At 38.0% G+C, this 14,224-nt stretch overlaps 1 protein-coding gene across 1 annotated transcript; it reads left to right on the top strand.

Moving 5' to 3' along the window:
• The first annotated feature begins 2,311 nt into the window (after window positions 1–2,311).
• On the top strand, window positions 2,312–4,938 carry LOC133797848 (bark storage protein A-like). Its single transcript, XM_062235925.1, has 6 exons — window positions 2,312–2,686; window positions 2,863–2,930; window positions 3,174–3,329; window positions 3,576–3,782; window positions 4,307–4,486; window positions 4,618–4,938. Exons 1-6 carry the CDS (start codon window positions 2,470–2,472, stop codon window positions 4,780–4,782), a joined length of 993 nt encoding a protein of 330 aa, XP_062091909.1. The 5' UTR covers window positions 2,312–2,469; the 3' UTR covers window positions 4,783–4,938.
• Window positions 4,939–14,224: the final 9,286 nt, after the last annotated feature.

Raw genomic sequence — 14,224 nt, 5'->3', positions numbered from 1 at the left:
TATCAAGATGTCTACATGACTCAACCTATTGGTTTTGAAATGTCTGGAAAAGAATACATGGTTTGCAAGCTCAAGAAGTCTATCTATGGGCTTAAACAAGCATCAAGGCAGTGGTATCTCAAGTTTGATATGATTGTCACTGCACATGGCTTCAAGGAGAATGTAGTAGATCAATGTATATACATGAAGGTCAGCAGGAGCAGCTTTATTTTTCTAGTACTGTATGTTGACGACATCCTGCTTGCATCTAATAATTCTGACCTGCTGTTTGAGACAAAACAACTTTTGTTTAGCCATTTTGATATGAAGGATCTTGGTGAGGCTTTCTATGTGCTTGAGATTCAGATTCTTCGGGATATGGCTAATGGTATTCTTCGTTTGTCTCAGAAGACTTACATTGATCGGATCTTGAAAGGATTCAATATGCATGCATGTTGTCCTGGGAAGGCACCAATAGTGAAGGGTGACAAGTTCTCAAAGGCTCAATGTCCACAAAATGATAAAGAGAGAGATGAAATGAAAGTTGTTCCTTATGCGTCACTGGTTGGTAGCTTGATGTATGCTCAAGTATACACACGCCCTGATATTGCTTTTGTTGTCGGCGTGTTGGGTAGATACTTGAGTGATCCTGGACTTAGCCATTGGAAAACAGCTAAGAAAGTCATGAGGTATCTTCAGGGTACCAAGAATCATGTGTTGACTTACCGGCGAGCTGACACTCTTGATATAGTTGGGTTCAGTGACGCCGATTATGCAGGATGCGTGGATGATAAAAAGTCAACTTCAGGCTGCATTTATATGATGGCTGGAGGAGCTGCTTCTTGGAAAAGTGTCAAGTAGACACTCACAACTTCTTCTACGATGGAGTCAGAGTATATGGCGTGTGATGAGGCTACTTGTCAAGCAATATGGTTGTGGAATTTCATTTCAGCATTGAGTGTTGTAGACTCTATTTCGAGGCTGCTCAAATTGTATTGTGACAACTCCGTAGCAGTAATTTTCTCTAAGAACACTAGAAGTACTTCTCACTCAAAGCATATTGATATAAAGTACTATTTTGTTAAAGAGAAATTCGCTGAGTCCCTCATTTCTATTGAGTGCACGCCGACCACTAGCATGTTAGCAGACCCACTAACGAAAGACTTACCTATATGTGTGTTTTTGGAGCACGTTGCTCGAATGAGATTGTCAGGAGCCTAGCTCGTTGAGCTCAGTGGGAGTTTTGTTATTTATGTATTGAACATGCTAGTATTTTGTATGGATTACTTATAGATTATATTTTGTTATGAACATGCATAATGATAATTGGAGTCACTTCTTATTGTTGTTACTACGTATGAATATTTATATATATATTATTGTTCATCGAAGTGACAGATACAAAAGGAGATGAATGCGCATAGTCTCAATCTGTCGTACCTCATGCATGTTTGGTTTTGTTAGTTAATGGTCGTTATGATATTTAAATGTCTACAGGGCCAAGTCACATGTAATATTTGTATCCTATCGGTATGATATTATGTATGATTTAGTTGACTGCCATGTGTGTGTTAGACAATATTGTGGTGATTTGATTATGTTGTCCAAGTGGGAGAATGTTAGAATTATTATTATGGACTAATATAATCATAAACATTATTCCATAATCACAACCATTAACCAAAGTATCTATTAATTACTAATAACCATAATATGATGGTTCATACTTACTAATTACATTAAATGCGCGGCACCCTAATGATTATATGTTGACCCATTAAATTATAGTCCACCACCACTATCATAATAGACCCAATTAACTCACTAATACCCCTTAGGGTAAGTGGGCATAAAAAGGGAAGAAGGCATATTGTTGCAAAATGGGGGGAGTGTGGTGGTATTTTGTAAGGGTCATGGCATTCTCTATTGCATTTTTGTTATCTTTGTGGCTGTTCTTGTATATGCAAAATGTTGGAAGAGGTCGTCATGACTCAAGGGGATGGAATGCTGGGAGGTATGTTCTCTTCATTGTGTAATAAATGCCCTAAATAAAATATGATCTTAATTATTGGATGAGCATTGAATATTGTTATTGAATCTGATATATGATTATAATACTCAAAATATTTGCTTACAATCTATCAGTAATAAGAATTGAAAAGAATCATATTTTTTAATTGTATTCCAGACCCAATAAATACTATCATTTTAATTGCATAATAGGCCCACGCCCGCTTGCCCAGCTCCAATCATATTCATATAAATATATATATTATATAATATTGTATTATGCATTGAAGCTTATCTGTTATTGTTCAGTCAAATCATTCATAAAAAAAAATTAGACCAATTTTCAACAGTGATATTTATATATATATATACATCTGCTCTCAGTATAATGTAAGGCTACAACTGCAAATAAGTAATATATATATATATATATATAATATTAGTGAAGCATATATAGTGGGGTGGGGTGGATCAGAGCAAATGGAAAAATGTTTGGTTATGGTGGTTTTGATATCAGTCATGATTTTTTCTGCAATTGCTGTACCAAGAAAAGGGAAACTAAATCATATAATCAGAGAAGCAAATGATGAAGGGCCATATATTGGTCTTATCACAGTGATTTCTCTTGAAGAAGCTGCCATTTTTGCTACTGGGGCTTTTAAACCTCATCCCAAGCACCCTTTTTTGGATCTTTCAGGTGCCTTATAATAAGTATTATTTATATTTATATGTTTTACCATTTTTGCATAACACTATCCCTTTATTGGATCTAAAATAAAATAAAATACAAAGTCTCTTATCAAATTTTAGAAAAATATTTCCTCTTCTCTTTTCCCTCATAAACCTTTTTCCTTTGTAAAATCCAAAATGCAGGGAGGCGGTTTCGAGTGGGAAAAATTCATGATAAGAAAGTCATCTATGTGAGGTGTGGGGCTGGAATGGTATAATATATTAATCGTTTCTTTTATTTATTTTTCTACTTTAATTTGACTTTTAATTGCATTAATTGTTACTCTGCTTGTTAATGGTTTATATTACATCATAATATTAGAGTACTAACCCAATAATAATAATAATAATAATAATATAAATATATAAACTTATTTTATATATACTTAATTAAAAATAACAGTATTAAATATATTAGTCCCTGAAATGATTATTAGTAAATAAACAAAACCCAGGCGAATGCGGTTGCAGCAACACAGCAAATGGTGGATGTGTTTGAGATTGTGGGAATTGTCCATTTTGGGATTGCTGGAAATGCAAACAATTCCATGTCTATAGGAGATGTTACCATTCCAAAACAATTGGCTCACACTGCTCTATGGGATTGGGTGGTAAGTATGTATATATACATTATTCGGCTTTAAATACTAATGTGATGACGATAATGATAATGATGATCATTGATCATACTAATTGAAAAAGTTTTACATGAAAAAATATATAGGAAAAACAATATTTTTATAAAAAAAAAAAGAAAATATTGCTTCACTTAACACTAATTAGTCAATTAGTTATAAGATAAAATCTCAATCTTAGTCCTAATGGTTTTTCTTCCCTCAAATTGTAATAATTCACAGAACCCAAATGGTGGATTGCCTGCCAATGATGTTGCTGAATTGGATTTCAAAAGCTATAACGTACCTATAGGAGAAGACAACCTGTTGGGACACATTGGTTTCAGTTCTGAGCAATTCTTCTCCGACTCTCAGAAGCCAGGCATTGATCTCCCATTGTTTTGGGCAAATGTTTCTCACCACTGGCTTCAACTTGCTACCAAATTGGAGGTCAGATGATATAATTGAATTGATTTAATTTTGTCTATTTTTTGATGATATCTTTGGTTTGGAAGGTGAACCAACTTAACCAACTAAGGAGATCAGTAGTATTTTATATTTTTTTGGTACCAAATTATCATACTATTACCACCATTTGTTTTTCTTTAATAACGCCATCCCACATATGGTGTACCCTCAATACTCTACAATACTGGAATAATTAGAAAAGAAATGCTAAGGGTACTAGTGTGCTTAACACCACATGAAAATAGCATACTGCTATTAGCAGATACTGTACAATTTAATTTAATAATTAATATTAAGATGACTAATTAATCGAAATGAATCATCTCATGTGGTGTTGGACATTTTAAAATGCTTGATAACATACTCATATTATCGAATATTTTAATAATGTTACAAGTTTTCTCTTACGGAAAAAAAAACACCAATATGAGTCTATCTTATCTTTTGTTTTGAAGTTATTCTATGATTAATTCTCATATACATATATATTTTAACTTCATGATTAGGGGATGGAACTGGAACAATGTGTGAATAGGAGTTCGTGTTTGGAAGAGAAACCAAAGGTAGTTGTGGGGCTAAGGGCCTCAACATCTAACATTTTCGTGGACAATGCAGCTTACAGGAACTTCCTTTCTCACACTTTGAACGTTTCATCTGTGGACATGGAGAGCTCTGCAGTAGTAATGGCAAGTTATCTAACCAATTCCCCCTCCTCTTAATTAATTTGGTTTTACACGAGTAATAACTATTATCATTAGTAATTATATATATAATATATATATATATTCTAATTAAATTAATGAATGTATTTGGGCAGACAAGCTTGTCAAATGGTTTCCCAGTGATAGTGATTCGAGGGCTGTCGGACCTAGCCGGATCACAGTCGGGACCTAATGTAGTTCGCATATTTGGATCTCTAGCAGCTCTCAACGCTGCCAAAGCTGTTCTTCGATTTTTGGACCTACTTCCAACATATGCATAATTATTTATGCATGTACATTACTACCAAATAATAATGATTTTATACATTTTTGACTTAATGTTTTTTCTGATTCATTGTTTGGATTTTGTGTTTTAAAAAGAATTATTTTTGGACTTTATATTTTATAAAATGGTTCAAATAGACCCTTAAATTCAATTTTGATGAAGAAAAAAAATTAAATATAACAACATAGTTTTTATACATAATGATTTAATTTTTGTTATGAATTGTTAGTTTGGTGAATTATTTGTGATTTTAGTTGAGAAAATTTTGACTAAAATTGGGTTTAGGGTTCTATTTTAACTATTTAAAAAAATATAGGGTCAAAAAATAATTTGTCAAAACACAAGATTCAAATAAGTAATAAAACAAAACACAAAATATAAAAAATTATAAGGCCAATAAAAATTAATTGTTTGTTACTCTTGAATGTTGGAACTTATTTATATAAGAGTGAATTATTAAAAAATAGAAAAGGTGCTTTAATGACTCCCTAGAGGAAGAGTCCCACATTGTTTTAGAATACTCCTTTGTAAGAGTATATAAATAGTGGACTTGAGCCTTGGGGTTGTGCCCCAAAGAGTATCCACTTTTGTGGAAGAGGGAGGAGTCACACAAAGGCTCGCTTGACCACCACGCGCCGCCGTCTGAGCTGAGCTGAAGACCTTTTCTCTTTAGCTTTTTTAAGACCTTTTCTTTAAAATAGGGAGATTACTTTTCAGAAAAAAATCACTCAACATTTTTTCGATTAAAAATTTTGAGCAGTAGCATTCACCAGGGTGTGGTAAACGACGGTTCTCTACGGTGGAGTGGAGGTCCGATACAGTATAGACTGGGCTGTTTTATCCTGGGGACGATAGGGCTGATAGTCTGCTTACACATCTCTAAGCAGTGTCGTGAACGTCTTAAAATGAGCGACCTAATCCGCGACTCAACCCAAATTTATTATTCGGTAATTTCGTTCCTTTTTATTTCTGCAGCAACTATCTCATCATTGAAAATGTCTACATTATATATTAATTATATATTTGCGAATGCAATAAGGTAATGTAACCAAATCTAACCAATACTGCGTGGTAATTAATGGCATTACATATTTTATGATTCCAATACTGACAGAAAATTAAGAGGTTTACAGTTTTTGCTGCATTTCTGTGTGAATCAATATTGTCTTCCATATAATGAGGCTTCTCATACTCCAAGTTCGATCGGTCTTAAAGAATAATATTATGACAAAAGTTGAGGAATTATTCTCTAAAACCACTCCTCCGATCGAGAGTTATATAATCACTCAAAATGAAGACAAAGGTGTGTTATGAAAAAAAAAAATAATAACACTATATTGTACGACGGGTTTTTGGAAGGATGAAAAGATGGTAGAAGGGAGAACGATTGGAGTAGAGCAAAAATTAATTGTTTGGTAAGAGAAAAATTGAGAAATTATTTATTTAGAAAAAATACAAAGTAAATATTGTATAATTTTATAAAATTTTATAAAATTATAAATATATTTAAAAAGAAAAACATTTTTCTCATTTTTTTCTTTGCTTTTTCTCTAACAAATTTTTTCTTTGTTTGGTAAAATTCCAAATCCAAATAAAGGCTTCACCTTTTTCTTCAAACTTTTCTTTCCTTGCTTTCATTTTAATTACTTAGCTTAAGTATGGTGAATTATTTTTTTGGGAGGTTGCCCCATGACAACCATCTCACTTTATGAGTTTTGAATAAAACTTTTTACTTGTGATTGAAAAAAAGGAGAGTTCGGTCTATTATCATTTTATTCTTCAAAAAATTAGTGTTGAATAAAATTAATATATACTGTCATTGAATGCAATTTTATTTCTGATAACTTTGCCTTCTAATAACGGCATGTCGTTTATTGTTCAATATTCTTACTTCTAATCAAAGTTTTTTTTTACATTTGTGTTTTAATTAACTATATGATTGTTGTTTGGTATTTGAACAATTCATAAAGTTTTTCTTTTAACTGTTGTCCATATTTTCCACCAAGAACACGTAGCATTATTAAGTGAGCCTCATAGGCCCTCAAGAAAGGTTAAGGCTTAGCGAATACTGAGCAGACAGGGGCCCGAAGGCCCCTGGCCTGTCTTAGGTCCAATGACTTGTGAATAATCGCATAGTAAAGAACCCGAACCTGAGACATAGGCCCGAACCAACTTCATGGGCTCACCCAATCTCCATCCTCCGGGATTTAGATCATTGTGGCAGACAGTCCATTCCAAGGGACGGATCCCACCATGTGGGATCCAGATGAAGTTTCCAGGTCCATCCGCACAATCTAACTCGCTACCAGGATACTTCCTTCGATCCGTCATCGCTAGCTGATGTCCGTCTTGGTAAATGAACTAGGGCCTTGGTAAATGACCTCGGACCTGAGTAAATGAATCTGAACCTCGATAAATGTACCCAGACTATATGTCCTAGTAAGATAAGACTAGTACTTCATACAGTTGATGTGTCCCCGAGAAGTTCGGCAGTTGGTCTCCCCAACTAACCTGCATAAAGGGATACACACGGAACGTACAATGTTCTTAGGGATCGATACTGCCACTACTCTGACAGATCCTGTCCCCAAAATCCCTCTGGTAGCCCACGCGGATCAGTTCGTATCAAAGTACAAATGGTAGATGTAAGGCTCCGTTAGAGAGCACTTATGCTTATATCCTTATTGGGCTCAGATTAGTCCGGTCTAAGCTACATGACCACCTATAAATAGGGTCATTTGTGCACTGTAGCAGGGATCCGATTTTCTCATGTACTATTAACTCGTGGACTAAGGCTCATTAACACCCCAACCACGTAAAAAGTGTAATATTGTTCATTTCTCTTCCTTTCTTTCTAGCTCTTACTTCTCGATATATTTGTAGTTTCCGAAAAACTCGATAAACATTTTGGTGCTTTCATTGAGAGTTAGAAGAAAGCTTGAACCAACCTTTGTCATCTACGAAGATGGTGAATACCAGACACACTGTGTTTGATCCCGCTCAACAGCAGCAGCAACAGGACAATGGAAAACCATTGCAAAACCAACAATTTCCTCAAGACTAACCAGAAGATGTACCTTATCACGGGCCCCTGCCTGATGACTCCCAAACCTTCGGAGAAGGGGTGAATACGACGAAGAATACTACGAGGAAGACGGAGATGGGTATGAAGATCATGAGGCCAAGAATCCCATCAATTCTTGCGAGAATGATGTGGAACCTGTAATGACCCAACTACTCTAGAATTTTGGACCATTAACGAAAACTATACATACTAATCCTTAATAAAACTTACAAGTGAAAATACCATAACTTTATTAAGAAACTTGTAAAAATAAGAGTTAAACTTACATAAAATTTAACAAAACATAATTTAAAATAAAAAGGGATTACATAACAAGTGCGGAAAAATACATGTAAAAACCATAAAAACAAAACTACATCCTCAAATCGTAACGCTCGGCTCTTGAATCCATTCGACCTCAATACACATTCTCCAAGCCTCCAAGAACCTTTCTAGCCACTAAGACTATTTTCCTGCACATATAAACAAAAAGGAATGAGCCTAATGCCCAATAAGGAAAATCTAACACATAGTTCATATACATAAATTTCATAAAAAAAACATAAAACATAACATAACACTTATCACATACATACTATAATGGCCATTATACTTGGGGTCCCATAGACTAAACAAGTCATATGCCCATTAGATTAGTGGGGGCCTGCTAGCTAAGCAGGTCATATGCCCATAATCTAGTTGGGGCTTGTTAGTCATATAGGTCATATGCCCAAGCCTACAAACATACATATTTCATAACATAAAAAAACATAAGATAACATATCAAAGCATATAACACATAAATTCTATCCTATTTTCCTTACCAAAATTACCGGGATATGAGGACAGAGTTGGGACTTTGGAACACTCCTAAAAACCATTTATGAAAGGGTGAGTTTATTGAAGAAAAAGAGATGAAGGAGATGAAGGAACTATACTTTTAAAATATACTTACCAAAACCTTTTGCTCAAGAACTTAGATTTCCTAACCAAAATAGGAATAAGGTTAGAATGAGTAGAAGACTATGAGAACTTTTAAAGAAAAAGTACAGAAACGAACTAGAGTTTGGGATACCTTGAAGACTTATAAGACCGATCTAAACCTTGAACCGAAATGCTATAAAATCTTACTACCCAAGTGTTTGATAAGCTTATGATTCCCAACCCAAGTGTTTACACTCTCACACTCACCTAGCAACTTGCAGCCTCTGAACTTAGAGTAAAAGATGAATAATGGCTGAGTACTAGGTCTTATTTATAGAGTTTAGGAATGAAAAGATCTCATTTAACTTGAATAAAAATAATGGCTTTTTAAGTGAAAATAATTTGAATTATCGTTCAGTAGAGGCTGAAGACTCGTTCAAAAAGATGCTGGACTTATCAAAAGGTTGAAGGGTTGAATGGAAAATGATTTCAAAAACTTTCAAATTATGCTGAGAGGGGCGATATATCGCCCCCTGTAGGCGATATATCGCCTGGGCCAGTATGCCCGAGGCAATCGTGCAACGTTTCATGTTTTTCGTATCTTCGTGCTGCGATATATCGCCCCCTATAGCTGCGATATATCGGCATATGCTGATTATTTAAACACGAAATTATACATTTTTAGCTTAATTTAAATTGAGTAAACAACCTTGACTAGCCCTCTAACGTTTTCAAAGCTGCTGACTGACCTTAGAGTATTCAAATTTTACTCTTAATAAATTTAATCCTCAAAATACTTAATCATTAATAGCCCATACATAACATGTGCTATAATCCTATTGGTTCTTATCTAAACCTTATAGTATAATAAATATTATCCTCAATATCAGTCATATTAATCAAACCTTAGGTTAAAATTAATATTCTTAAACTATAGGTTAAACTTAGAAAATCTACAAGTACTACTATGAGTGTCCAAATAAATCCCGGTCTGAACCAAAAATCCACAGTTATAAAGATAATACTATAATTACTATAATACTACTATCTAACTAGCTAAGTAAAGTTCTTGGACTCTACAATTCTCCCCTACTAAAAAGAATTTCATCCTCGAAATTTACTTACCGAATAATTCCGGATACCGGCCTTGCATGTCCTCCTCCAACTCCCACGTTGCCTCTCGTTCAGAACTATTACTCCAAGGACTTTGACTATAGGAAAGCTCTTGGACCGTAACTGCTTCATTTCCCTATCTAGGATGCTAACCGGTCGTTCCTCGTAACTTAAGTCTTTCTGGAGTGCTATCGTATCGTACTTGAGGACGTGAGATGGGTCTGACACATATCTGCATAGCATCGAGATGTGGAACACGTTGTGACTATCGGCTAGTGCTGGCGGTAGGGCTAGTCTATATGCAATTGCTCCCACTTTGTCCAATATCTCAAAAAGACCTATGAATCGGGGACTAAGCTTGCCTTTCTTCCCAAACCGCTTTACACCTTTCATAGAAGATATCTTCAAGAAGACTTGATCTCCAACTTGGAATTCCATTCAATCGCGTCAAAATCAACCTCAAATGTTCCTCGTGCTCTACTTCATCCTTGGAGTATACTAAGATATCGTCGATGAACACAACAACGAATTTATCTAAGTAATCCTTGAAGACCCTATTCATTAAGTCCATAAACGCGGCTGGTGCGTTAGTAAGACCAAAGGACATAACCAAGAACTCGTAATGTCCATAACGAGTCCTAAAGGCTGTCTTAGGAATATCTTCCCCCTTTACCTTGAGCTGATGATACCCGGACCGTAAATCGATCTTTGAAAATACAGTCGCGCCTCGGAGTTGATAAAAAAAATCGTCGATCCGAGGTAGCGGGTACTTGTTCTTAATCGTTACCTTGTTTAGCTCGCGATATTCTATACACATCCGCATACTTCCGTCCTTCTTCTTCACGAATAGTACTAGAGCTCCCCATGGTGAATGGCTCGGCCTAATAAAGCCCAAGTCTAGGAGTTCTTGTAACTGCGTCTTTAACTCCTTGAGTTCCGTAGGTGCCATCCGGTATGGTGCCTTAGAGATAGGCTCGGTGCCCGGTACTAATTCTATCGTGAAGTCTATTTCTCGAGTTGGCGGCAATCCTGGCAAGTCATCGGGAAATACCTCTGGAAATTCTTGTATAACACGGACATCTCCAACCTTAAGTGGTATCTCCCTTTCCACATTTGTGATGCTGGCTAAGAACGCTTGACATCCTTTCTCCATCATTCTTTGAGCTTTGAGTCATGATACCAACGGGGTGCGTAATCCTGAAGCTTGTCCCATGAAGCATAGTTTCTGGCCGTCAGGAGTCTCGAACATCTCCTTCTTGCGTTTACAGTCGATGGTTGCGCCGTGCCGTGCTAGCCAGTCCATGCCTAGTATTACGTCGAAGTCCTTGATCACTAGTTCTATCAGGTCTCCTTCTAGTTCTATGTCCTCAATCTTGATCGGTACGCCTCATACTATCCGTGATGATAGAACTACTTTGCCTGAAGGCAACTCGGTTACAAACCTAGTTCTAAATCTTTCACAAGGTTTGTCTAGTTTTTCTATCATTCCTAACGAGATATACGAATGAGTGGCTCCCGAATCAAATAATACAGAACATAAGTTATTGAGGATAGAAACCTGACCTGTGACCACCTTGTTGCTAGCATCAGCCTCTCCTTGGGTTAAAGTAAAAACCCTAGCAGGAACCATCTTTTTGTCCTTCTTCCCTTCTGGCTTCTGCTGAGGACAATCTATTTTACGATGCCCTTCCTGACCACAGTTAAAGCATTCCTTGGTGTTTGCGTGGCATTCTCTAGGATGCTTCTTCTGACACTTAGCACATGGCGGGTATTCCACGTAGCCCGACCTATTTCCTCCATTATTCGTACGTGCCCTCTTATCGCTTTCGAATTTCTTGTTATCCGGATGCCGTCTTTTCTGGCCGTTACCGTTGTTGCTGGACTGATTATTGCCGTTATGGTTGTTGCTGGACTGATTGTTGCCGTTATGGTTGTTGCTTCGACTGGTCTGAGGTTGATTCTACTATCTAGGTTCAGGCTTTCCGGCTTCCTCTTTACTTACATTAGCCTGCAACCTCTCTACTTCTATTGTCGTCTCAAGAACATCGGCATATGTAGTGTTTCCCGGGTTTGCTAACTTAACCCCCATCTCGATCTTCGGTCGAAGTCCTCTAACAAATTTGTTCACCCTCAGAAAATCAGTTGGAACCATCTCCGATGCGAACTTTGCTAAGCGGTCGAACTAACGAGCATACTCCGCCACTGATAAAGTACCCTGCTTCAAGTTGGCGAACTCCTCAACTCTCGAAGCGAGTACAATCGAGTTGTAGTACTTTTTGTGGAACAGCTCCACAAATCAGGTCCATGTCATGGTGGCTACATCATGCGATTGCTGGACCAAATCCCACCATATCCTCGTATCCTTCTTAAGCAATGATGAGACGCAGGATATGCGGTCCACATCACTGAGATTCATGTGCGTCAGAATCGGCTCCACGTTCCTTAGCCACTCTTCTGCCTCAAAGGGGTCTGTTGTCCCTTCGAAGTTTGGAGCGTGCTGCTTGGGGAACCTCTCATACACTGGCTCCATGTTCGGTACTGGATATGGCACGTAGTTCGTCACTGGCCATCCCCCATATGGACCAACTTGTTGGGGTGCTGGGGCCATTTGCTGTGGCTGCGCCTGCGGCGGAGGCTGAGGCTGGGGCTGAGTTTGAGCCTGCTAGGGTTGTTGCTGCAAAAGTTCCTCGACTTGCTGTCGCAGTCTAGCGATCTCCGCAGTGTTGTCAGCTGGCGGTGCCGGCGTGTTGCGACGGGCAGTAGCACGCACTCCCCTTCTGCGAACTGGAGGGGCTTCATTGGTTGCTGGGATGGCGTTGGAGGCGTTTCCGTTGGTGCGTGCAGATCTTCGGAGCGACATTGTAGCAGAGTTCTAACAGTTGAAAGAAACATGTTAGAACTTTACCTAATAGGCTCTAAGGCAAAAACTTATTCTAAAACAAACATATCTCGGACCTATTTATTATGACTTCTTATGAAAAATTATATAGGTCTTTATTTATTATTTAGAGTGGGTTTCTATACTTTGAAATGTTTTGTTTTGTTTTTAAAACAATGGGATCCCATATCCTAACCTAAATTTTATGTAAGTTTAACTTTTATTTTTACAAGTTTCTTAATAAAGTTATGGTATTTTCACTTGTAAGTTTTATTAAGGATTAGTATGTATAGTTTTCGTTAATGGTCCAAAAGTCTAGAGTAGTTGGGTCATTACAGAACCTGAACAGGAGGACCTAGAAGTGGTTCGTCTGAGACAACAGGTCCTTGATCAAGAAGCAAGGATGGCGGAACAACATGAGACCACCCACCAAATGTAATAATCCCTCCCGAATCTTCAAGCATTTATTGTTGCTCAGGGATTTATAGTCAATCCCACAGCTGATCCTCCCCCAGGAACTCAGCCAACTGTCCCACCTACAGGGACTGACGCTCCTAACAACGCTACAACCCCTACTTTTCCTTTAGGATGATTCACTTATCCCGGAGTCGGTCATTCGAACCTAGCTCAAGATAAAGGGAAGGCCAAAGCGACCGATCCCATAGAAAAAACAAACCCATAAAAGAAGACTCCTCCCACTCCCAAAACTAGGGTGGACCCTGGGCATTTTCCTAGGAAAGAACGGGTGAATCTTGTCCCAGGATGGAATCACCCGAACAATCTGTAGGGGAAATGCCCGCAGGGTACCAAACCCCATAATGTTCCGAGACATGATGATCAGGGAAGACGTTTTTATCCCAGCACATCTGTGAAAAAGGATCACAAAGGGCGTAAGCACGGGGAGGAGTCAGAAGCTGTTAGTTTGAGGAATGTTATCAGCTGAAGGACGAGATCAAGAATCTAATCAAGCTAGGGTACCTCCACCAATGGGTCAGGATGCCGGCTGGAGTTCCGAGATAACCAATAGCTATCGGACAACCTTTCGCCCATGGAGCACCTGAATAGTTTAGACCCCCTCAGGGAGGGTACGCTCCAAGACCGGGAGCACACGCTCCTCAGGGATCCCCAGTAGTGGGCCTCCTGGAGGCCCTATGACTCCTAGACCTGAGATGTCGTATCCGCGCAGAACTGCAGCCCTCCAGTAGATGGCCACATCACCACCATATCAAGAGGCCCGCACCATGTGGGACCATCCCAGAATGACCAAAAAAGGTACCTTAGCGAACTCGACCACGACCTTGAGATGTGTGCATTGGTCTGCACTCTGGCCCAACACCCAAAGCTGATGAATCTACTGATAACATTCACGGGAGAAGATGCCCCGAAATGTCCACTCCCCAGCTCAAGATCCCTTAGTCATTGATGCCCAAATTGTAAACAAAAGAGTATCCCGAGTGT

The sequence above is a fragment of the Humulus lupulus genome, chromosome 8 (genome assembly GCF_963169125.1).
Source record: "Humulus lupulus chromosome 8, drHumLupu1.1, whole genome shotgun sequence".
Classification (NCBI taxonomy): domain Eukaryota; kingdom Viridiplantae; phylum Streptophyta; class Magnoliopsida; order Rosales; family Cannabaceae; genus Humulus; species Humulus lupulus.
The sequence above is the reverse complement of the archived record's forward strand: the minus strand, read 5'-3'. Positions and strand labels throughout refer to the sequence as shown.

Excerpts from the sequence above, each read along its gene's own strand:
- LOC133797848 (XM_062235925.1), top strand. The coding sequence starts at position 2,470 with ATGGAAAAATGTTTGGTTATGGTGGTTTTGATATCAGTCATGATTTTT. Across the intron at positions 2,687-2,862 it reads CCCTTTTTTGGATCTTTCAG|GGAGGCGGTTTCGAGTGGGA; the intron begins GTGCCTTATAAT and ends TCCAAAATGCAG. Across the intron at positions 3,330-3,575 it reads CTGCTCTATGGGATTGGGTG|AACCCAAATGGTGGATTGCC; the intron begins GTAAGTATGTAT and ends AATAATTCACAG.